General features: G+C 40.1%; 3 protein-coding genes across 8 annotated transcripts in view; 2 read left to right on the top strand and 1 right to left on the bottom strand.

The window, feature by feature from the left end:
- tbc1d23 (TBC1 domain family, member 23) overlaps positions 1 to 16,218 on the top strand; it is a 521,932-nt gene extending 505,714 nt beyond the window's left edge. For all 3 annotated transcript variants that reach the window (XM_057337199.1, XM_057337198.1, XM_057337197.1), the window contains one exon: positions 14,951 to 16,218. In XM_057337199.1, the coding sequence (XP_057193182.1) occupies positions 14,951 to 15,035 (85 nt within the window). In that variant the 3' untranslated portion in view covers positions 15,036 to 16,218. The remainder of the gene's footprint in view (positions 1 to 14,950) is intronic.
- The window catches only part of tp63 (tumor protein p63), a 109,877-nt gene continuing 100,387 nt past the window's right edge, over positions 15,526 to 25,015 (bottom strand). For 2 of the 3 annotated variants that reach the window (XM_057337200.1, XM_057337201.1), the window contains exons 9-12: positions 18,256 to 18,398; positions 17,984 to 18,134; positions 17,798 to 17,891; positions 15,526 to 17,572 (exon numbers count right to left, since the gene is read on the bottom strand). In XM_057337200.1, coding sequence (XP_057193183.1) covers positions 17,270 to 17,572; positions 17,798 to 17,891; positions 17,984 to 18,134; positions 18,256 to 18,398 — 691 coding nt within the window. In that variant the 3' untranslated portion in view covers positions 15,526 to 17,269. The remainder of the gene's footprint in view (positions 17,573 to 17,797; positions 17,892 to 17,983; positions 18,135 to 18,255; positions 18,399 to 25,015) is intronic. The other variant, XM_057337202.1, reaches the window with a different exon arrangement.
- Positions 18,405 to 25,015, top strand: part of LOC130556323 (protein NYNRIN-like) — a 28,551-nt gene continuing 21,940 nt past the window's right edge. For both annotated transcript variants that reach the window (XM_057337209.1, XM_057337208.1), the window contains exon 1: positions 18,405 to 18,663. The gene's annotated coding sequence lies outside the window, so the exon portion shown is untranslated. The remainder of the gene's footprint in view (positions 18,664 to 25,015) is intronic.

Genomic DNA, 25,015 nt, shown 5'->3' with positions numbered 1-25,015 from the left:
GCAAAAAGGAGCAGTGTTTCTTTTCTTAGTACACTGTTTCACGTAATGTCCAGCACAATGTCTATAATCATATGGGTTTGGCACAACGATGAGTTTGCTCAATGGTGAAGGGGTGCAAAATACACAACTGTCCATGTATGTTTGTTCCACTGTAAAACGTGCCCAACTATACCACTCATTGTGAATGGCAATGTCCCAAAGTCTCTCATATCGTGGTAGTCCATCACAAATCGAAGTCTGGGGGTGACCAAGTGAGGTCTGACACATCGATGGTTGGGAAGTCTTCTGCCAGTAATCGTTCAAGGGATAACTCTGGGTCGGGTATCCCTGGGCCTGTGGAATCATGTGTACCAGGTTCATCAGTAGCACTATCGTGATCAGAACGTCCTGCATCTCTCTCCCGACTGGTGCCTGGCCTGTCGCCTGTCTGGGTCAGGACGGTGCCTGGTTCCTGTCTATGGCGGCTATCTCGTGTTACACTATGTTCTCCATGTATGTCAGGATCGTATACAGGCCTGCCAGCATGCTCCGCCGGTTGTCTCTGTTCTCTGCTCTGGTCTGGCTCCTGGCCCGTTCGCTCTGGTCTCGGTCTCTGCTCTGGCTCGTGCAGTGGCTCCTGCTGTGTCGACTCCTGCTCCTGGTCGAGTCTCTGCTGCTGTGCCCTCTGCTCTGGCTCGTGCTGTGGGAGCTGCTCCTGTCGTCCCTCAGCTGCTCTAGGCGATTCTGGCGCGGGCTCGAGAACCCTCTCGGGGGTCCTCTGACTATCATCTCGGCCTTGTCTTTTGTCTGAAGACTCCGATAATTCCTCAGCTTCTTCGTCGTCTTGATCAGGACCTCGTCGTCGAAGTTGTGGTACTCTGGTACAATGGTTCAAGTGGTACCAAGTGTTACTTCCTTCTACTTGTACCGCTGTAGGTGTTGCTCGTACAACTGTGTAGGGCCCTTCTCTCCATGGCTCATTCCATCTCCTTCTGAAGACCCTCAGATAGACGTTGTCTCCTGGAACTATTGCACATGGAGCTTCTTCGTCCTCTCTGGGCCCTCGGCGCTGCTCCTGCGAATATATAGCCTCATGTATAGCAGTTAATTGTCTCATATAAGTTCTTAATTCAACTTGCAACTGCTCCAAAGGCGGTCCATCATAAGGGCCTCTTAAATATGGCACTGGCATTGGTCTGACCATGAGCATTTCATGTGGGGTCAAATTTGTAGTTCTGTTGGTTTGCATGCGATAGTTCATTAGTGCCAGAGGTAAAGCATCTACCCAGTTCAATTTGGTATCTGCACAGATCTTATTTATCTTTGCTTTTAGAGTCCCATTAGCCTTCTCAACCATTACTTGTGATTGGGGATGGTAAACGCAGCCTAGCCCTTGCTTTATGCGCAATTGTTGCAAGACAGTTTTTACAGTTCTTTGAATAAATGAGGAGCCATTATCCAAACTGATCTCAGATGGAATTCCAAATCTTGGAATCACTTCTCTTGCCAAAAACTTATTCTCAGTCCCAGAGCCCTGGTCTGCTGATGGCACAGCTTCCACCCATCTGCTGAATCTGTCTATAATCACCCGTCTGTATCACTGTATCTTTTGCCTCTGATCGACTTGATCATGTCAACATAGTCCATTACTAAGTGTTTAAAGGTCCCTCAGGTACAGGAATGTGTCCTATGGGTGCTAAAGTCCCTTTCCTAACATTGTTCTGAGCACGGTCTGCAATTCGGGGCTCAGGTTGTACTAATACCATGGGAGCCATAACTGCAGTTTAGCATCCTGAAGCTTTTCTAGCCTCAGCATCAGCAGCATTGTTTCCAAGTACAAAGTATTACAAAATCATTTCCCTTTTTGTGTGCTTGACACTTAGCAACGGCTAAACGTTTTGGTTGCATCATTGCAGAAATCAACTGTACAATTTGTTCTGCATGTTGTATTGGGGTACCATCACTCTTTTTAAATCCTCTCTGCTTCCAGACGGCCCCATATAAATGGCACACTCCATGTGCATAAGCAGAGTCTGTGTAAATATTTACAATTCGTCCCTTTGCTAATTCACAGGCTGTGGTAAAAGCTTTTAATTCAGCCAGTTGTGCAGAGCAAGGCTGCTAACAATGTTGAGAAGTCACAGGTACAAATCCATCTTTCTTTCGCTTAACCACAGAAAAACCAGCATGATTTCCCAGATGGTCTCTGAAACAAGAACCATCCACAAAATAATCAGCTTCAGCATGCATTATAGGTGTAGACTCTAAATCTCAACTCAACTTTATTTATATAGCGCTTTTACAATTTTCATTGTTACAAAGCAGCTGTACAGGAGACACATTGACTACAAGCAAAACAATCAAAGTTGTACCTGCAAAAACAAGAAAAGCAAAAACAAGAAAATCTGGTCTAAGACGGGTAAAAGCTAATGATTCAGCAACACAATCATGTGGAGTACCCTCCTCTTCCAAAGGTATGTAATTTGCTGGATTTACAGTAGTACAATGTTTTATCGTTACATCTGGATATGTCAAAAGAGTTGAATATGCCAAGCTTCTGGCCTGCATCAAAACAAATCTGCCTTGTTCCAACATTTCAACCACCTTGTGGTGTGCATATATAGTCACTGGGTATCCCATAGTCAAAGTAGAAGATTTCTCATAAGCATAATATACAGCAGCAAGTCCTTGATAACAAGGGGGATATCCCTGTGCTACACTATCCAGTTTTGTGGTATAAAAGGCAGTGGGTTGTTTTCCTCTTCCCTTACAAGTTTCCTGCATCAACACTGCAGAGGCATATCCCTCTTTTCTGTTGGCCACATACAGGTGAAAGGGTTTCATATAATCAGGGCTCGTCAGAGCTGGAGCACTTTGCAATTCTCTTTTAATTGACTCAAATGCTATTGTTGCATCACTATTCCATGTAAGTGGGGCTCTCAAATTTTGCTGTCCTGCCTGCTTCATCAGGGCTCTCAATGGGGCAGTTTTTATTGCATAATCCTCTATCCAATCTGAGCTGAACCCCGTCATGCCCAGGAATGTCATCATATGACCAACAGTCCGTGGAAGTGGGACCTTGCTTATTCCCTCTAATTGGCTTTGTGATATTGCTTTGGTTTTATAAGCAATTATTCTTCCCAAGTACTCTACTTGGGGAAGGCAATACTGTAACTTTGCCTTCGAGGCTTTGTGTCCTCCTTCAGCTAATTTTGTTAGAACCTTAATAGAATCTCTGTGACATTGTTCAAGGGTAGGGGCACAAATTAACAAGTCATCGACATACTGTAGAAGATTGCTATCCAATACCAGATCTTCCAAGTCAGCTTTTAACAGCTGATTGAATATATGAGGGCTATGGCGGAACCCTTGAGGGACCCTAGTATAGGATATCTGAGTTCCCTCGTAAGTGAAGGCAAACAAGTGCCTGCTGCTCTCAGCCAATGGGATGCTGAAAAAGGCAGAACAAAGATAAATTACTGTAAAATACTTTGCATCAGGTGGCACATTTGTAAGCAGGGTGTGAGGATTCGGAACTTCTACTGGCCAATCTTCCACTATTTCATTGACTGCCCTTAAGTCATGTACCAAACGCCATTTTGCCTTGTCTGCTTTGATAACAGGCAGTATAGGTGTGTTACAAGGACTAGATGTTTTAAACAGCACTCCTGCTGTAATTAGTCCATCTATTGTTTCCCTGATGCCATTTATTGCTTCAGGTTTCAATGGGTATTGGTATTTGTTAGGCAATCTAGTTCCTGGCTTTGCTTTGATATCTATAGGGCTAGCCGATTTTATCAGCCCTACATCTGTGTCATGTTTTGACCATAATTGATCAGGAACCAATTGCTCCATTTCTTTGAGAAGCTCAGTTTGTTTTATCTCTTTTTCTAGGATGGTTTCCAAATTCATTTTTCCTTGACCATCGACTTCCACCTCTCTAGGAGTTCCTTGCATAATTGTGGCACATGCAATCTTCATAAATCGTTTATCTTCTGATATAAAAACTAAGGGGTTGTCTGTGTTTTTCCATTGTATTCCTTTGGCTTTCTTCATCATTGGGCCTATTTCTTTAGACTCACCATTCTTTTCTAAATATAATGTAATATGGGGAACTGAGTTAGGGATCTGGAACCATTTCTTAATAAAATCATTGTCATCAACTTGTAATGCTGCTCCTTGTGGTCCTATAATTATATGCTGTGAAATGAGGGGAACTTCCTTGCCTTTGGTTTCTTGTAACCATTTTCTTTCTATGTCTACTCTGCGCAATGGGTCATAGATTATAGTACAGTGGAATTCTAATTCGGGTAATTTGGGCTCTTCGATCTGTTCCTTAATAAACTTTTCCCATTTTTGTAATGTCTTCCCTACCTCTTCCTCTAAATTTCCTAACCAGTAAGCATTAGCTTGGGGGGTTGTGATTACCATTTGTCTAACTCCCTTACTCTCAATGTAAATACCTTCCGGGGAACAGAGTATTTGTACCTTTAGCTTGCAAAGGGCATCTCTCCCTAATAGGTTAACAGGGGTTTGGTCTGATACTAAAATAGGCAATATTACTTCTTTGTCCTTAGTCCTTAGACAAACTGGAGCAGTTATTGGAATCAGCTGCGTTTGTCACGAAAATCCTACTGTCTTTGTAAAATTTCCAGACATAGGGAGATGTGAGGCATAGTTTGAGTTTATACATGTGTAGGTTGCTCCAGTGTCTATCATCATTGGTGTGATCTTGCCTTCAATATTAACCTGCAGCATAGGTTCTGTATCAGCATTCTCAGTTATCATTGGATGCTGACCTCTCCCGGCAGGATCTTCTGGGCAGCCCTAGTAGCCGACATCTGGACCTCGCCATGGGTTGACTAGTCCCTGCTGTGGGTTGATTGGTCCCTGTTGCTGGTTGACTGGTCCCTGTTGCTGTTGATTTTGCCATGGTTGTTGGTCTTGCCAATTAGGTCCTTGTTGTCTTTGATCTTGCCATTGGCCTCGCTGTTGGCGGCCTGCTTGCCATCGAGAACCTTGTCGCTGGTCCATATTCCATGGGTTAGTTGGACAGTCCCTTTTGTTATGACCCAGTTGCCTACATCCCCAGCATGGGTTTCTTCCGTGTTGTGCTTGCATATGTCCTTGTCCTCCTTGCATAGGTCTTGGCCCAAATCTGTTTTGTTGTTCAGGCTTTACATAAATGACAATAGGCGCTGGTTGTTGTGGTCCACTTCCAGGTGTTGGCTGTACAGTGTTTCCTGTTCCTGGTTGTTGCATCATTGGTGTTGGAGCGTTCACTGGAGCCATCATTGCTGCATGATCTTCTTCTTTGTCTTTGTCTTTGACCACGGCTTGTGTCTTTTTCTTCCTGGCCAGTTCTTCAAGCTGCAATTGTACCAATTTTCTTTGAAGTTCCTTCTCGTGATGTTTCAGTTTCTGCTCATTCTTTCTGTATTGTTCTACAGCATGGGTCACAAGATCGCAGAATTCTTTATGTGACTTAGAGTTCAGACCCACTAAGTCTTCCAGCCGGGCCTTTACCACAGGTGGCATAGAGTCGACAACGGCATTTCTGAACAGCGCTGCCATCACCATGTCTTCCTCGGGATCTCTTTCCAGTTCTTCCTTCCATTTTCTTAGCTGTGTTCGCACATAGGTAGCAGGATTCTCTTCTTCTCCTAGATGTTCCCCTTTTAGTGTTCGAGGGTCAATGCGGTTTGGATATTCATTCCTTAGTTCCTGCCACATCCGTGCTCTATCTCCATTAAATGGATTTCCGTCCATGAATGGTGAGTTTATTGCTGCCTGGAGGCCTGCTGCTCTTAAAAGTTCATTCATCTTAGAACTTCCTATACATTTGGCTAGGAGTGCTTTTTTTTTATCTCCCAGTGCTAGCAGTTTTCCAGTTGTCTCATCCTCCACCATCTTGATCCATTTGCCTGCCCCTTCATGTAGATCTGGCAGACGTGCAACTAGTCCATCCAAGTCTTGGGAACCCCATGGCACATATTGTGCTTGTCTCCCTTTTATCAGGATAGGGCACTGTCCTGCAGCGTCATTTTGTTTCTGTCCAGGAAGGCTGCTCATGCTTGCAGTCTTTGTCAGTCTCCCTCCTTCCTTTCGTGTCCAAACTAATTGTTTTAGTTGGTTTGGTTCGATCTCTGAGTCTTGGAGATAGATTTTGCCCGCTACAAACTTATATTCTCCTTCCTTAGGATTTCTTGAGGTCTCCCCTGATGAGGTTCCTTGGTTGGTTGGAGAATGTCTTGCTTGGTAACTGTTTTCACTGCCAGCCTCAGATTGGACTTCCTCCTCTTCTTCGTCCCCGCTTGCTTCAGAGTTGGCTTTTGAAGTCATTCCTAAACCATGAGCAGAGTCTGTTTGTATTTTCTCTCTTTTTCCTGCTTCCTGTTTCCTGCATCGCTGCCGGCAGCTTGTTTGTATCAGTGCGCTTACCACTTCGCTCTAATATTAGTGTATTTTATTATCGTTAATTATTATTGTCGTTGCTAACTTATCCTGATATCTCCATAATCCCTGTTCCTGTTATTTACTTGGAAGAGTCTAAACCAAAAGTGATAGTTAACTTAACGCCATTAGCATAGCAATAGCGTGTTAGCTTGCTTTCTGTTCACACTGTGGAATATCATCTTGCCTCTGGTTTGTCTTGTGTGCTAACTGTTTCTCTTTTTAAGCGAGTATACTACGATCCATCGAGCAACCTTGGTAAGTTGGAATTGCACTTCAAATCCGGTGAGTTATGGCTTCTATTCCTATTATTGTTACTTGCACCTCATGTCATATGTTTAGCTTAGCCTTCTCTGTCAGCTGCGAGGGCTTTATACTTATAACTATACTTCTTATAACCCACAGGAGAGTACAGAAAAATGTCTTTATTCAACAAAAATACAAAACAAAAAAAAATACAAAACAAAACCCACGAGGGGGAAAACAGGCAAATAATACTCGTTAAAACAAAACAAACACCATAACCAAAAAGGTAGAAACAGAGCTAGACTAGGGAAACAGATAAACATGAACAACTTGAGACTTACTACACCAACGACACGAAGGGATTGACATGTAGTTCTCACGACAACAAGTTTGACAACAAAACGACAACAGACAGCGAACAAAGGGGCATTATATAAGGGAACACTAACGAGGGAAAATTACACAAGGGACGTGACGGGCAGGTGACAGAGATCACACACAACGGGCAATAATTAAGGGAGACAGGAGGGCGGGGCTGAACGACATGACAGGAGAACACGCAGCACAAAGTAAACAACAATGGCCACGTGTCCTCCACACATAACAAAACAAGCACAAAAGACATGGCACCGTCACAACTCCGTCCACAGACCAGAAACCTCATGATAGGAAGGACAGAGTTGTGACACCCACTCCGTGATAGGTAAGTTATGACCTGTAGTTGTTAAGGCTTTCTCTCCTCGATGTATAACTGGTCGTTGTCCAGGTTGTGTGAAGAAAACGAAAATAGTTATTCCACAATGGATATCATAGTAGGCTGGTACAGCAACTGAATGTCCCACAGCCAAAACTGCTGGATCCTGTTCTAGTATCTGTCGTGCTTCTGGTCCTATTAGTTGTCTGGGGTACCAAGGTATTGAAGGGTGTAGCACCACTCTCTCATGCCAGGTTTGTTGTCGGTTTGGTGATTATTCTTCTTCCTGGAGTGGAAGACATCTTTTCCATGGTAATCTAATTTCCTTTCGTCGTATTAGTTCATATACGTCCGTGATGTCACTCAGAAACTCTGTTGCTTTGAGAATCTGCAGTTCTGCTTCATATCACCCAGTCTTGTCCTGCTTAAAGGTTGTGATGAGAGTGAGAGAAAGATAGGAAGAAAAATGGAGAAAAGAGAGAGAAAAAGAGCACATAATACATAGCTCTCTCAGTTAGTTCTCTTGGGGTCATAAACGAACAAATAGACTTGTTGTTTCTTTTTGGACTGAAGGGGATGGGTTTACTGCCAAAATTATAAACAAAACGTAGACTGTCTTCCTGCCTATTAGTGAATATAACTATACTGCATGCCCCAAAAGGAAAAACTATTTTATGCTATCTCCCTTACTTATTCAAAAACAGATATATAATGGTAAAACAAAGTGGCACCCCTGTCTTGTTTGTGTGCTAGACAGTTATGAATTGTCATCATATTCTTCACAGTTTTCCATTGCTGTGACCACAGTTAACATAAATGCTTCAGAGTCATGTTGCACATTTAGTTTTGCATGTAATGACATTTGTTTTGCTGTGGCTCTAACCAACAAAGATCGTATCATAGGGATAACACAACAAAGCAATACTGCAGAAATCATTAAGACAGCAACAATTATCATTCCCGCTTGAGTTAGCCAATCTCTCCAGGACCCAAACATGGACTCAAACCATGTTCCAAATGCCTTATCTGTTCCAGCATTGGCTGTTACTTCATCTCTTAGATTTTTCAATTTTTCCATAGCATGAGTGAAAGATCCATCAGGGGCAGTATTATTAGGAATATAAGTACAACAATCTTCTCCAAACATTACACACACTCCTCCTTTCTCAGCTAATAACCTGTTTAGGGCTTGTCTATTCTGCCAGGCCATTTTACTTGTTGGGGCTAATTGTTCTCCAAGCGCTTCAAGTGCATCATTTGTAAAATTAATAAACCTCTGTTGATTGTAATACAGATAATTAATCCATTCTGTGTTCTTATTTGGGGTTATCCATATGAGGATAGACTCAAATCCAGATCTCACCTCATCTCTTGCTTTAAATTGGTGTGGAATATTTCTAGGTTGACCAATTGCATCCAAGTAAACATTTGGGTCACTTTGGTAGGCTCTTTTCATAATACTATGTTTGGGCTTGCTTTTTACATTCACATTTGGGTCCCATGTAATTATAGTGACATCTTGTATTAGTTTGACTCTTGCACATAAACCTATCCTATCCATTTTTCTGGCAATGTTGGTCTTAGTTTGCTTCCTCCACATAACCAAAAATAGTCAGCAATAGCATTCACTTGAGTTTGGTAAGATTCAATTAATGGCCATCCTGTTGTCATATTTGGGCAGCTTTCCCAACCTACTACTGTAAAGTTATCTGTTAATGTGGCTGAAGCAAACGCATTACTCCAATGTCTTTTAACGCTCTTTTGGCTTCGCATGCTTTTATCCAAATGCCAAATAGTTATGCAATTTCCTTCAAACAATCCCACATCGTCTCCACCCTCTTTGTTTGTACCATTAAAGCATTCATATTGTAATGTGTAAGCTATGTCATAAACCACTGGAACTTCAATCATGTTTGCTGGCAGGTTTACATCAATGTCCATACATTCCTTTCCCCATAATGGGTGAGCATAGTATTTTTCTCTGTGTTCTCGTCCTGCCAGGGATAAGCATTCTGCATGGCAAAAAGGAGCAGTGTTTCTTTTCTTAGTACACTGTTTCACGTAATGTCCAGCACAATGTCTATAATCATATGGGTTTGGCACAACGATGAGTTTGCTCAATGGTGAAGGGGTGCAAAATACACAACTGTCCATGTATGTTTGTTCCACTGTAAAACGTGCCCATCTATACCACTCATTGTGAATGGCAATGTCCCAAAGTCTCTCATATCGTGGTAGTCCATCACAAATCGAAGTCTGGGGGTGACCAAGTGAGGTCTGACACATCGATGGTTGGGAAGTCTTCTGCCAGTAATCGTTCAAGGGATAACTCTGGGTCGGGTATCCCTGGGCCTGTGGAATCATGTGTACCAGGTTCATCAGTAGCACTATCGTGATCAGAACGTCCTGCATCTCTCTCCCGACTGGTGCCTGGCCTGTCGCCTGTCTGGGTCAGGACGGTGCCTGGTTCCTGTCTATGGCGGCTATCTCGTGTTACACTATGTTCTCCATGTATGTCAGGATCGTATACAGGCCTGCCAGCATGCTCCGCCGGTTGTCTCTGTTCTCTGCTCTGGTCTGGCTCCTGGCCCGTTCGCTCTGGTCTCGGTCTCTGCTCTGGCTCGTGCAGTGGCTCCTGCTGTGTCGACTCCTGCTCCTGGTCGAGTCTCTGCTGCTGTGCCCTCTGCTCTGGCTCGTGCTGTGGGAGCTGCTCCTGTCGTCCCTCAGCTGCTCTAGGCGATTCTGGCGCGGGCTCGAGAACCCTCTCGGGGGTCCTCTGACTATCATCTCGGCCTTGTCTTTTGTCTGAAGACTCCGATAATTCCTCAGCTTCTTCGTCGTCTTGATCAGGACCTCGTCGTCGAAGTTGTGGTACTCTGGTACAATGGTTCAAGTGGTACCAAGTGTTACTTCCTTCTACTTGTACCGCTGTAGGTGTTGCTCGTACAACTGTGTAGGGCCCTTCTCTCCATGGCTCATTCCATCTCCTTCTGAAGACCCTCAGATAGACGTTGTCTCCTGGAACTATTGCACATGGAGCTTCTTCGTCCTCTCTGGGCCCTCGGCGCTGCTCCTGCGAATATATAGCCTCATGTATAGCAGTTAATTGTCTCATTTAAGTTCTTAATTCAACTTGCAACTGCTCCAAAGGCGGTCCATCATAAGGGCCTCTTAAATATGGCACTGGCATTGGTCTGTCCTTGAGCATTTCATGTGGGGTCAAATTTGTAGTTCTGTTGGTTTGCATGCGATAGTTCATTAGTGCCAGTGGTAAAGCATCTACCCAGTTCAATTTGGTATCTGCACAGATCTTATTTATCTTTGCTTTTAGAGTCCCATTAGCCTTCTCAACCATTACTTGTGATTGGGGATGGTAAACGCAGCCTAGCCCTTGCTTTATGCGCAATTGTTGCAAGACAGTTTTTACAGTTCTTTGAATAAATGAGGAGCCATTATCCAAACTGATCTCAGATGGAATTCCAAATCTTGGAATCACTTCTCTTGCCAAAAACTTATTCTCAGTCCCAGAGCCCTGGTCTGCTGATGGCACAGCTTCCACCCATCTGCTGAATCTGTCTATAATCACCCGTCTGTATCACTGTATCTTTTGCCTCTGATCGACTTGATCATGTCAACATAGTCCATTACTAAGTGTTTAAAGGTCCCTCAGGTACAGGAATGTGTCCTATGGGTGCTAAAGTCCCTTTCCTAACATTGTTCTGAGCACGGTCTGCAATTCGGGGCTCAGGTTGTACTAATACCATGGGAGCCATAACTGCAGTTTAGCATCCTGAAGCTTTTCTAGCCTCAGCATCAGCAGCATTGTTTCCAAGTACAAAGTATTACAAAATCATTTCCCTTTTTGTGTGCTTGACACTTAGCAACGGCTAAACGTTTTGGTTGCATCATTGCAGAAATCAACTGTACAATTTGTTCTGCATGTTGTATTGGGGTACCATCACTCTTTTTAAATCCTCTCTGCTTCCAGACGGCCCCATATAAATGGCACACTCCATGTGCATAAGCAGAGTCTGTGTAAATATTTACAATTCGTCCCTTTGCTAATTCACAGGCTGTGGTAAAAGCTTTTAATTCAGCCAGTTGTGCAGAGCAAGGCTGCTAACAATGTTGAGAAGTCACAGGTACAAATCCATCTTTCTTTCGCTTAACCACAGAAAAACCAGCATGATTTCCCAGATGGTCTCTGAAACAAGAACCATCCACAAAATAATCAGCTTCAGCATGCATTATAGGTGTAGACTCTAAATCTCAACTCAACTTTATTTATATAGCGCTTTTACAATTTTCATTGTTACAAAGCAGCTGTACAGGAGACACATTGACTACAAGCAAAACAATCAAAGTTGTACCTGCAAAAACAAGAAAAGCAAAAACAAGAAAATCTGGTCTAAGACGGGTAAAAGCTAATGATTCAGCAACACAATCATGTGGAGTACCCTCCTCTTCCAAAGGTATGTAATTTGCTGGATTTACAGTAGTACAATGTTTTATCGTTACATCTGGATATGTCAAAAGAGTTGAATATGCCAAGCTTCTGGCCTGCATCAAAACAAATCTGCCTTGTTCCAACATTTCAACCACCTTGTGGTGTGCATATATAGTCACTGGGTATCCCATAGTCAAAGTAGAAGGTTTCTCATAAGCATAATATACAGCAGCAAGTCCTTGATAACAAGGGGGATATCCCTGTGCTACACTATCCAGTTTTGTGGTATAAAAGGCAGTGGGTTGTTTTCCTCTTCCCTTACAAGTTTCCTGCATCAACACTGCAGAGGCATATCCCTCTTTTCTGTTGGCCACATACAGGTGAAAGGGTTTCATATAATCAGGGCTCGTCAGAGCTGGAGCACTTTGCAGTTCTCTTTTAATTGACTCAAATGCTATTGTTGCATCACTATTCCATGTAAGTGGGGCTCTCAAATTTTGCTGTCCTGCCTGCTTCATCAGGGCTCTCAACGGGGCAGTTTTTATTGCATAATCCTCTATCCAATCTGAGCTGAACCCCGTCATGCCCAGGAATGTCATCATATGACCAACAGTCCGTGGAAGTGGGACCTTGCTTATTCCCTCTAATTGGCTTTGTGATATTGCTTTGGTTTTATAAGCAATTATTCTTCCCAAGTACTCTACTTGGGGAAGGCAATACTGTAACTTTGCCTTCGAGGCTTTGTGTCCTCCTTCAGCTAATTTTGTTAGAACCTTAATAGAATCTCTGTGACATTGTTCAAGGGTAGGGGCACAAATTAACAAGTCATCGACATACTGTAGAAGATTGCTATCCAATACCAGATCTTCCAAGTCAGCTTTTAACAGCTGATTGAATATATGAGGGCTATGGCGGAACCCTTGAGGGACCCTAGTATAGGTATCTGAGTCCCTTCGTATGTGAAGGCAAACAAGTGCCTGCTGCTCTCAGCCAATGGAATGCTGAGAAAGGCAGAACAAAGATCAATTACTGTAAAATACTTTGCATCAGGTGGCACATTTGTAAGCAGGGTGTGAGGATTCGGAACTTCTACTGGCCAATCTTCCACTATTTCATTGATTGCCCTTAATTCATGTACCAAACGCCATTTTGCCTTGTCTGCTTTGATAACAGGCAGTATAGGTGTGTTACAAGGACTAGATGTTTTAAACAGCACTCCTGCTGTAATTAGTCCATCTATTGTTTCCCTGATGCCATTTATTGCTTCAGGTTTCAATGGGTATTGGTATTTGTTTGGCAATCTAGTTCCTGGTTTTGCTTTGATATCTATAGGGCTAGCAGATTTCATCAGCCCTACATCTGTGTCATGTTTTGACCATAATTGATCAGGAACCAATTGCTCAATTTCTTTGAGAAGCTCTGTTTGTTTTATCTCTTTTTCTAGGATGGTTTCCAAATTCATTTTTCCTTGACCATTGACTTCCACCTCTCTAGGAGTTCCTTGCATAATTGTGGCACATGCAATCTTCATAAATTGTTTATCTTCTGATATAAAAACTAATGGGTTGTCTGTGTTTTTCCATTGTATTCCTTTGGCTTTCTTCATCATTGGGCCCATTTCTTTAGACTCACTATTCTCTTCTAAATATAATGTAATATGGGGAACTGAGTTTGGGACCTGGAACCATTTCTTAATAAAATCATTGTCATCAACTTGTAATGCTGCTCCTTGTGGTCCTATAATTATATGCTGTGAAATGAGGGGAACTTCCTTGCCCTTGGTTTCTTGTAACCATTTTCTTTCTATGTCTACTCTGCGCAATGGGTCATAGATCATAGTACAGTGAAATTCTAATTCAGGTGATTTGGGCTCTTCAATCTGCTTGGTTAAAATGATTAAAAATATACTTATAGTTCAAACAACACTCAATCATTGCTTAAGTATGCTGATTATATCATTAAATCATCTTCATATATTCAGTTGTAACACTCAATCATTGGTCTGATTATTAACACATCTATGGTAATATCATTCCTATGAATACTTCTTATAAGTGGGGTGTACAACAGAGCCCAAAAGTGCAAAGTGCAAATACAACATCAACAAAATGATCAGAATTATGCACAATAGTACTCACTTTTGTTGCCAGAGGTTAAGACATTAATGGCTGTGTGTTGAGTTATTTTGAGGGGACAACAAATTTACACTGTTATATAAGCTGTATACTCACTATTTTACATTGTAGCAAAGTGTCATTTCTTCAGTGTTGTCACATGAAACGATATAATAAAATATTTACAAAAATGTGAAAAATGTGTACTCACTTTTGTGAGATACTGTATATTTGCACATTTCTGCTTCCATTGCCATACGCTGTCTTCCTCAACACTGATCTCTTATTTAAACCTGTATTTATCATAAGTGAACAATCTTTCAACTTCATAGTATGTAAATACATTGTTTTTATTATTTTCTTTTGTATACATTCTCGACATATATTTTCTATTTTCTATATTCTCCTCTATATGCGCGGTCTTTGGAGTATACCAGATTAACATTTCACTTCAAGTTTTACATGTTTACAAAGTGTATGTGACAAATAAAATATTAAATCTTGAATCAATCTTTCAAGCTCCTCCTACAAAATTTGTCCGATTTGCATAACATTTGGAACAGTATTTTGCAACTGGAGACCGTACTAACAAAAACGTCTTACAAGCTTTTTGATTGATAAAATGGTTCTCGTATACAGCGTAAACAAATTCTAAGGCGAACATGCCAAAGGGTCACATGGTTGTGGTATGTATCATCACTGGCACACCTTGTCTGTCTCCAAAAATTTGGTGACCCCGCCACCTAGTGGTCAAGAAATTGTATTGTGTTCTAAGTGCCTTTCCCTATGTTTTTAAACTAGGTTTTCTAAATCTGATTATCTGACATGTCCAAAATATTTCCCGTTGGGCCTTTTTTGCAACTAAATGTTATTGTTAAGAGAAATCTGAACCATACTTTTTCGGATCATTGGGAAGCAACATAAGCAACACATTGAGTAATCATTAATTATTAATAAAATGTATTTATCATTTATTTTGTTTGGCAGTGTTCTGACATTTTTCCATCTCTTTTGCAGGTATTTAATCCCCAATGCAGGTGATGCCACTAAGGCCATTAAACAGCAAATTATGAAAGTCCTGGATGCTATGGAGAGCTCTTAGTAAGGAAACATCAGAGTGGCTTAATTCTATTCCTCCTGGCCATAACCACAGCTCTACCAAAATCAACCTGAAAGGAAAGAAAGCAGAGCAATCCAACAACTACCCACCTGCCTCCTCTAACCCTTGAAGCATATCTCAGTGTGATGACTCTGGGCCTGTTGCTATGACATTTGACATGATGACGACTTTGGACTTGAGGATGTCAATATATATAAAAAAATTGGTCTATTTTGCTTTTGTTTTCTCTATTTTGGGAAACTGAACCTAATTTATATTTATTATTTCTCTGTATCATGCCTTAATGACAAGCTGTAGCTTTTTATATAAGATTCAGAACTCTTTATCTAATGTCGACTATTATTATTTCTTTAGCCATTAGAAGTTGTGATAGATATTGCTGCATTATTTGTAACTAGAAAGAGTTTCTTATTTATCAGAGCAGTTTTCCAGCAGAGCTAATTTACACGGAGACAGGTGAGAGGCATCACAGTAAAGGTACAATTTATCTTTATTATTGAGACAGAATGCTTTTCTACATGTTGCTTGCAGACAAGATGCAGTACCAATATGACAAATACATCCAAACAGTTGTTGTATGTACAGATTTGTGTGAGTCTTTTTTAACATTCTTATTTAACTAATATTTCTACCAAGTCTTCTAAAGAAAGTACAGAGTTGTTAAATGTGTCAAAAGTGTACCAACAAAGTATTGATACTGATGAGACTAGATTCATACACCAGGTTTACATTTAAAACAAAAATGTGTATACAGACCATTTACCATAATAAATGATTACAGTATGAAATAACAACACATGTCAAATGAATGTCAGGAAAACTATGGGTAATATTAGGCACATGCTACATACTTTGAGTGCAAGAAAAAATCTGTAATTTTGTCTCACTATGCAAATTCTGAACATTACATTTTAAGGCCGGCACAGTCTCTTATAAAAATGTTTTTAGCAATCTTGTGCCTAATGCTTTTGTTACGTAAAGACATATTTTCAAGTGACTATTGAAAATATGATTTTTCCCTACAAACACAGAAACAATGCAACTTTTTTATTTTTGGTTTATATCAAAACAAGCAATATATACAAAATATCCTTATTTAAAGTATAATTACGATTTTTTTCTCAATTGTCAAATAAAAGTAAAATTAAAGAATGTAAAAAAAAAATTACAATGCCACATTGCTAACAAATATCATGTCATTTGAAAACATGGTAAAAACAAATACTGAAGGAATGGCCAATGTAAATAAATTTTAGACTTTGGGCAATAAACAGCATTTCTTTATATTGTCACTGTCCTTCTAAACCATCATGTCCAAATTTTCAGGAAATTGAAAAAAAAACAGGACTTTTTACATTATTAAATTCATGTAAAACGTTGACAATCACTTTTTAATACTTTTAATTGGTTAGATAATTGCAAACCCTTTTGATAAACATAAAGGGTGACTAATTATAATGATTTATAGCAAGAAATAAAAATCACTAAATATAGAGGTTTCTGAAGGACAGCAGCGATATGCATTTTAACAACCATTAGGAGCAATTTAATACACTGCGATTTACCACTAATAGATACAAGAAAGGGTTTACAATATTACATGACAACAGTTTTGCACCACAAATTAAAAAGGATGAATAACACTTTCTGTAAGTATAAAGATCCATGTGCTTTGAAATGTATATAATCAAAACTGACAAATGTCAACGTTTTACAGTTGGCTATTGTTAATCTGCCTGAATGATCACAACAAGATTACAAATATTTAACACTAAAGTTCATACTGGAGGGAAATATAAAAAAAATGTCCATGTCAAAAAAACTTTATTATAAAAAAGTTTCCCAAAAGCTCTGTGTTTAATTTTGCAAGTAGTAACAGTTATTTCTTAAGTGCTTTGTCTTAAGAAAGAGTAAAAATGAATTAGCAAAGCACCATTTCCCACAGCCACAGCTGCTACATTTATTAAAAAGGCTTGAAACAACAAGAAGAGCTAAATCCACCAGAGGAAAAATGAAACTAAGAATTTTAAGTGCATTTTATCTGCATATTTAATTTTATGTGAACTAAAGCACTATGAAGCTCACAGTTTTTTTTATCACTTGCAGAGGAAAACTGTGAAACGATTTGGACCAACACCAAAGTGTGTTAAAATGAAAGGAATGTGTACAATAAACATGCGCTTACAACATATAATATTGCAATGATTGCATCACGTTCATTCACCCTCCTCTTTGATGCGCTGTTGCTTGTTACGGCGAGAATCAGGAGCTAGGTCAAAGGAGAAATCAGTCCAGTCATCTCGAGGGGGGAAGGAAATGGTCTGACGAAGGGTGAAACGCACAGCATCAATTACACGCTCGCCTCGCGCTTCAGTGGAGCCTACACTGACAGTGGATGTTCCACTAGAGGTGCGCAAGACGTGGGGAGGTGGAGAGAATTCCATGGTCTGTCGGAACTCCATGATGCCTTTCCAGATGATGTGCTGGAATTCTGTGGGAATTTTCAGCCTGCATAAGTCCTGTGGATAGGTATACCACAGAGCTCATTAAAACAGCAGCCACTGTTCTGATCCCTCCATCAACACTGAGAGACAATGCTTAACTGGAAGTTCTATATTTTGATATATTCTAGGTCAGTTTTTTTCAGACATACAGTACATTGGCCTAAAGCTACAAGCTAAACTTGATCTGTATGTTTTCAAACATGCATTCTATAAGGCAAAGGGAAAAGGCAAATCCCTCACCTCCAAGTTGTAGTTTTCAATCTGGTAGATATTGGTCAGACCCTGAGCAGTGAAATAGTCCAAGCAAGCTGAGCAGCCCAGCCTCAACAGGAAGCTACAAGATATAAAATATGGGGGAAGAATTATTTTTATATATTTGACTAGTTTACTCTGATTTAAATAAGTGAACATATTACATGTGTTTACCTGGAAATGCTGTTGTCCATTGGGTAGGGTGGCGGAGGTGTACAGTGAGATGAGGGCACCATTTGCAACTGAGGCTGTAAAGGGTTGGTTGGGCTGAGGACACTCATGTCTGTGTTCATAGGAACAGGGCCACCCATCATAGTGGAAGTCACTGAAGGGAGGGGAAAGTGTTGAGACTGTATAAAACCCTTCATTTTTTGACCTAATCCGCAAAAATTCTTATAGTAACCATCAATACAATTTAAGTATTAATGATTAAAAAGAGCCCTTACTATCAGCCAGTCCTCCAGCCATGCTTGATGGGGTGAGTGTGTTGCGTTGCTGGGGGTTAATAAGCTGACTGACTGATGGGAGCTTGTTTTTGCAGAGCGTGGGTGAGCTGGAACCGAAGGTAGGTTGAGATGGTAGAGAGCTCCTGAGGAAGAGAGGAAGATACAGGTTGTGATAGGTAGATACTAAATGATGTTTTATAAACAAAGTTAGGGAGGAGCACGTCAGATAATCAACCTAATTACAGGGGAGGAGCACATCATTTAACCATCCTTTTAATCTCTGTTCTCTGTTCCTCGAAAGCTTTCTGCACTTCTAACCATTCTTACTCAATCCGGGGAGATACTTTGGTTTCTGGCCAGGTCCTGAGCTCAGGGTCAAATCCCAGACTCTGAGACAGCAATGACAAGGTAAGTTTACGTTTACATGATGACTAGCTAGAATTCTATATAATCTAGTTCAGTGATGGGATGGGATTATTGTATTTAAATACCTTTGAAAAAACTGTATTTTGTATGTAAATGTGTTTAATCTTAGTATTTTTAGTATTTATTTTTGTATAGCCTAGTTAATTCAATAAATCAGCAGTCTAATAAAGAGGTTGGTTGGCAAAAAGTATTTTGTATTTTGAAAATACAAAAATACAAAGACATTTAGTCATTTTAGAATGTTAAGTTCTACTTCTGTAGTTATTTTGGTGAAAGTAACTCAAAAGTAATACAGGAGTCATGTAACGTATTACAATTCTGAGACAGTAATATTGTAAGGTAAGGGATTACTTTTAAATAACAGTAACAAGTAATCTGTAATGTAATACGGTTTGGAAGTAACTTGCACAACACTGTATACCACTATATGGTATGAGACTATATTGTGGGACAAGTTTACACATCAAGAGCTCTGAATATCGAAGTGAGTAGGGCAGTGGTTCTCATACTGTGGTACGCATACCACTAGTTTTACTTGAAGAGACCCCTAGTGGTACGTGACACGACAGGAAATTAAAAACTCTATATCAGGAGTCTTCAACTAAAATTGCTTGAGGTCCAGTAAACAAACCCTCCTTGCCAGTCGAGGTCCGGACAATTAAATACCTAAAATCATGATTTGATGGTTTTTGGCAGACCAAAGAAATAAACATGTCTTTTAATAACTATACAATGGCATAACAATGTCTGACAACAATATAATGAAGGAAAACGTGCAAAATGCCCTAATCTCTAAACCTGCATTGAACATACATTAATTTCAACATTAACAACTTTAAAAGAAAACTAGCCACGTTATGTAAAACTCAAATCTATGGCAAGCCGATGGTGTCAGAATTACGCCATAGATTAAACGCGTTTATATCCGAACGCCGTTTTTGATGGCGTTTTAAACAGTATTTGCGCCACAAAATACGGTGTCGCGATTCCAAACGCCGTAAAAAAACGCGTGAAAAGTCGTCCATAACGCCGTATTTAACGGCATTCTAAGGCGCTTGAAAAGCGCCGCCTTTTGCGCCGCTGTCTTGCCATATGACGGCGTAAAAAACGCTGTTTTGGTTGCACAGAGCGCGCGTTATTTACTGCGTTTTGTGTGTTGTATAATGAACCCCTCCTGGTGATTTCCGCAGCCAGTAAATTCGAACTGTTCTCAGAGCAATTTACCACTGATCATTTTACAGGATTTTATTATGCAGGATATATCGCTTGGTCGTTTTTAGATTTATATTTCAGTACTTAATGCGTGGTCAGTATGAAAAGCAAGTCTGGAATGAGAGATCTTTTTATAAACCGTATCTGCACTTGATTTTTGCTGCTGAACTCACACATCAGTGGACTTTCCTGCTATAAACAGGACGAACGAACAGTAATAGATTTTACATTTACGCATTTAACAGACACTTTTATCCAAAGCGACTTACAGGGGCCTTTTAGTCTATGCATGTCTTTTATCAGTAGCCCATGTGATTTTAGTTTCCATATTACAAAAATTGATTGACTATAAGGAGACGCAATAATGTTGCGCAATGATTGTAATGTGACAAGCATGAATTTATTAACTAAAATATAACACAGCCCAAGTCAATGCCAAATGCCTTGCCATTTACCTCCGTGAAGAGACTGACGCTATCATGCGTGGAACCGCAAAGACAATAAACAGCCACGTTTCCTTTTGAAATGGAAAAAAATATTATTCAGCACATAGAAATAAGTGCGGCATTCACCCACTCATGCTGCCTAGCCTGGCGAGAACATGGCAAAATGAGATGCGGGCATGCTATTTACAAGCTACAGGCAAAACTATTTTAAAAAGTTGGTTTGCACAAAGATGGTGGTTAAGCCTACTGATCCCATTGCTCCGAATAGTAGGCCTAATTAAACGTAATTACATACACTGTAAAAAAATCCTGTTAAAACAGATAAAGTACTGGCAGAAAATTACCAGTACATTTTCTTTTATTTTACGGACATTTCCGTTAATGCTAAAATGTAATTTAATTCAGTGCAAAATGTAAAATGGAGAACATGCATACTCGAGTGAGTCTTGGTCATTATTTATCTTTGTTTCATATGCTTTGTCGAGTAAAATCAATCATATCTAAATGCTTGGGTGAACGTCCATTTTCAGTCTGTTGAGGCCCGCTGTATGTGAACCCTTGAGTTCACATACAGTCTTCATATTAATACAGTATATTGTGCCCTGTTTTTACAGATTTTTTTTAGTGTAGGCAATGTTTATGATGCACCTGCTGATGAGAATGATTCTGCATGACGCATTTAAAAAAAGTGAATGCTTGGTGAAATGCCGGGGGAAATATTTGATCCGTCCAGGTCTTAAGGCCTTAACTCTCGATGTCAGTCAAATAAATAAAATAAAATAAACATAAATAAAAAACATAGACTTTACCTATAGATAGGGGTTTTTGAGTTGGTGTGTACCAAATTTGCTGGAATTGGATGCAGTAATTTTTTACATAAAATTCACTTGAAAAAAGGATTTTCATAAAAATCTTTATTCCACTAATCAAAACATAGTAATATCAATGGCCACTACAAGGATTTAGTACCAAGGCCATGGTGAATTAGATCCTGGCTCAGCTCATCAGTGATTGGGTGAGAGCAGTTCAAACTTATTGGCTGTGGAAATCAGCGGGAGGGGCTCATTATGCAACAGACAAAACATCGTAAAAGACGCGCGCTCTGTGCAACCAAAACGGCGTTTTTTACGCTGTCATATGGCCAGACAGCGACGCAAAAGGCGGCGCTTTTCGGGGTGCCTTAAAACGCCATTAAATACGGCGTTATGGACGGCTTTTCGCGTGGTTTTCACGGCGTTTGGATGTAAACGCGTTGCGTAATTCTGAACCATTTTGCTTTTTTCTTCCTGCATGCATAAAAAAAAATCTAATTTCTTTATATAGCGCTTTTCGCAATTTGCATTGTTCAAAAGCAGCTTTACAGAAGAAAATCTATAAAAAACAAACAAACAGAAAAACACTTAAGGTAAAACACAGTGCATGGTGTTTGTAGAACAAGCAAGGTCGTTCTAATTAAGCTATGTTAACGGAATTTAGCGAACCTTAATCTAATAACATAATATATTATTTTATTTTATTAATTTATTACCTATAATAAAGGTAACATAAATAGGTAAGAGAACAAGAGTTAGAAGAGTAATTTATTCGTAACAGAAAACAGTATTTACCTATAATGCAGTTTTGCATAAGTCAGAAACTCCACCCAAACTGAAACTGAGATATCATCCCATATAAATTAAATTATATGAGAGAATGTGGCGTCATACGTCTAAATGCAGATTAAAGGTTGAAAATTACTTTAATCAAAATAATCATTACAAGAATAAAAAAAATGAATAAGCTTGATTGCTTAGCAACCTTAAACTGTATTATTTATCTGCCCCATGCCGTGGAGGAGCGCGTTTCTCCACAGCCGGCCTCAACAGACTGAAAACGGACGTTCACCCAAGCATTTAGATATGATCGATTTTACTCGACAAAGCATATGAAACAAAGATAAATAATGAGCACGACTCACTCCAGTATGCATGTTCTCCATTTTACATTTTGCACTGAATTAAATTACATTTTAGCATTAACGGAAATGTCTGTAAAATAAAGGAAACTGTACTGGTAATTTTCTGCCAGTACTTCATCTGTTTTAACGGGATTTTTTTACAGTGTATGTAATTACGTTTAATTAGGCCTACTATTCGGAGCAATGGGATCAGTAGGCTTAACCACCATCTTTTTGCAAACCAACTTTTTAAAAATTGTTTTTTCATGTAGCTTGTAAGTAGCATGCTCGCATCCCGACTCATTTTGCCATGTTCTCGCCAGGCTATTGCTGCATGAGTGGGTTGCCGCGCCTGAATCCCGCACTTATTTCTATGTGCTGAATAATATTTTTTTCCATTTCATTGTAAGTTTCTTTGCAGTTCCACACACGATAGCGTCAGTCTCTTCACGGGTGTAAATGGCAAGGCGTTTGGCATTGACTTGGGCTGTGTTATATTTTAGTTAATAAGTTCATGCTTGTTACATTACAATCATTGCGCAACATTATTGCGTCTCCTTATAGTCAATCAATTTTTGTAATATGGAAACGAAAATCACATGGGCTACTGATAAGAGACATGCATAGACTAAAAGGCCCCTGTAAATCGCTTTGGATAAAAGTGTCTGCTAAATGCGTAAATGTAAAATCTATTACTGTTCGTTCGTCCTTTTTATAGCACGAAAGATGTGTGAGTTCAGTAGCAAAAATCAAGTGCTGATACGGTTTATAAAAAGATCTCTCATTCCAGACTTTCTTTTCATACTGACCACGCATTAAGTACTGAAATATAAATCTAAAAACGACCAAGCGATACAGATAAACAGAACAAGACCAACTGCGTAAAAATTGACTAATGGATCAAGCGGGTCTCGAACCGGCGTTTGATGCTGTCAGAGATTGCGAGTCAATCACCCTAACCAGCAGAACACCACTCACAGTAGTCAGCCTCTGCTTAAAGGGAATGCAGTTTACTTTTTACTCTGGCTGACCTCGCTTATACCAGGAGTGATTTCTGGTGTTGGAAATTAGCTAATACAAATATTCAAGCGCCTTAGAACGCCGTTAAATGGGGCGTTATGGACGACTTTTCGCATGTTTTTACGCACGTTTGGAATCGCGACGCTGTATTTTGCGGCGCAAATACTGTTTAAAACGCCGTCAAAAACGGCGTTCGGATATAAACGCGTTTAATCTATGGCGTAATTCTGACACCATCGGCTTGCCATACAAATCTAATTGGACAGCGTTTCATCGCATGGCGATGGAGGGAAAAACGTCACACTGGACAAAAAAACGGCGCAATTGATCGCGTGCACAGTGAAATACTTCAAAGGGATCTATTTGTGTCATCGCGTCACTCTATCGCGTGCAGTGTGAAAAGTCTATAACACCTAAAATGGGGGGCCAAACAGGAAATAATGATATAAAATCCTGAATATATAGTTATAAGTCTTAATATATAAATGTTAATCCGAATATATGGTTATAAGTCTGAATATATACATGTAAATCCGAATATATAGTTAAAAATCAGAATATATAAATCAGAATATATGGTTATAAGTCTGAATATATAGTTATAAATCCTGAATAGATAAATGTAAATCCACAATATATAATTATGAATCATGAATTACATACATATAAATGTAAATCTGAATATATAGTTGTAAGTCTGGATATACACTCACCTAAAGGATTATTAGGAACACCTGTTCAATTTCTCATTAATGCAATTATCTAATCAACCAATCACATGGCAGTTGCTTCAATGCATTTAGGGGTGTGGTCCTGGTCAAGACAATCTCCTGAACTCCAAACTGAATGTCAGAATGGGAAAGAAAGGTGATTTAAGCAATTTTGAGCGTGGCATGGTTGTTGGTGCCAGACGGGCCGGTCTGAGTATTTCACAATCTGCTCAGTTACTGGGATTTTCACGCACAACCATTTCTAGGGTTTACAAAGAATGGTGTGAAAAGGGAAAAACATCCAGTATGCGGCAGTCCTGTGGGCGAAAATGCCTTGTTGATGCTAGAGGTCAGAGGAGAATGGGCCGACTGATTCAAGCTGATAGAAGAGCAACTTTGACTGAAATAACCACTCGTTACAACCGAGGTATGCAGCAAAGCATTTGTGAAGCCACAACACGCACAACCTTGAGGCAGATGGGCTACAACAGCAGAAGACCCCACCGGGTACCACTCATCTCCACTACAAATAGGAAAAAGAGGCTACAATTTGCACGAGCTCACCAAAATTGGACAGTTGAAGACTGGAAAAATGTTGCCTGGTCTGATGAGTCTCGATTTCTGTTGAGACATTCAAATGGTAGAGTCAGAATTTGGCGTAAACAGAATGAGAACATGGATCCATCATGCCTTGTTACCACTGTGCAGGCTGGTGGTGGTGGTGTAATGGTGTGGGGGATGTTTTCTTGGCACACTTTAGGCCCCTTAGTGCCAATTGGGCATCGTTTAAATGCCACGGCCTACCTGAGCATTGTTTCTGACCATGTCCATCCCTTTATGACCACCATGTACCCATCCTCTAATGGCTACTTCCAGCAGGATAATGCACCATGTCACAAAGCTCGAATCATTTCAAATTGGTTTCTTGAACATGACAATGAGTTCACTGTACTAGAATGGCCCCCACAGTCACCAGATCTCAACCCGATAGAACATCTTTGGGATGTGGT

Source organism: Triplophysa rosa, linkage group LG7, assembly GCF_024868665.1.
Source record: "Triplophysa rosa linkage group LG7, Trosa_1v2, whole genome shotgun sequence".
NCBI lineage: Eukaryota > Metazoa > Chordata > Actinopteri > Cypriniformes > Nemacheilidae > Triplophysa > Triplophysa rosa.
The sequence above is the reverse complement of the archived record's forward strand: the minus strand, read 5'-3'. Positions and strand labels throughout refer to the sequence as shown.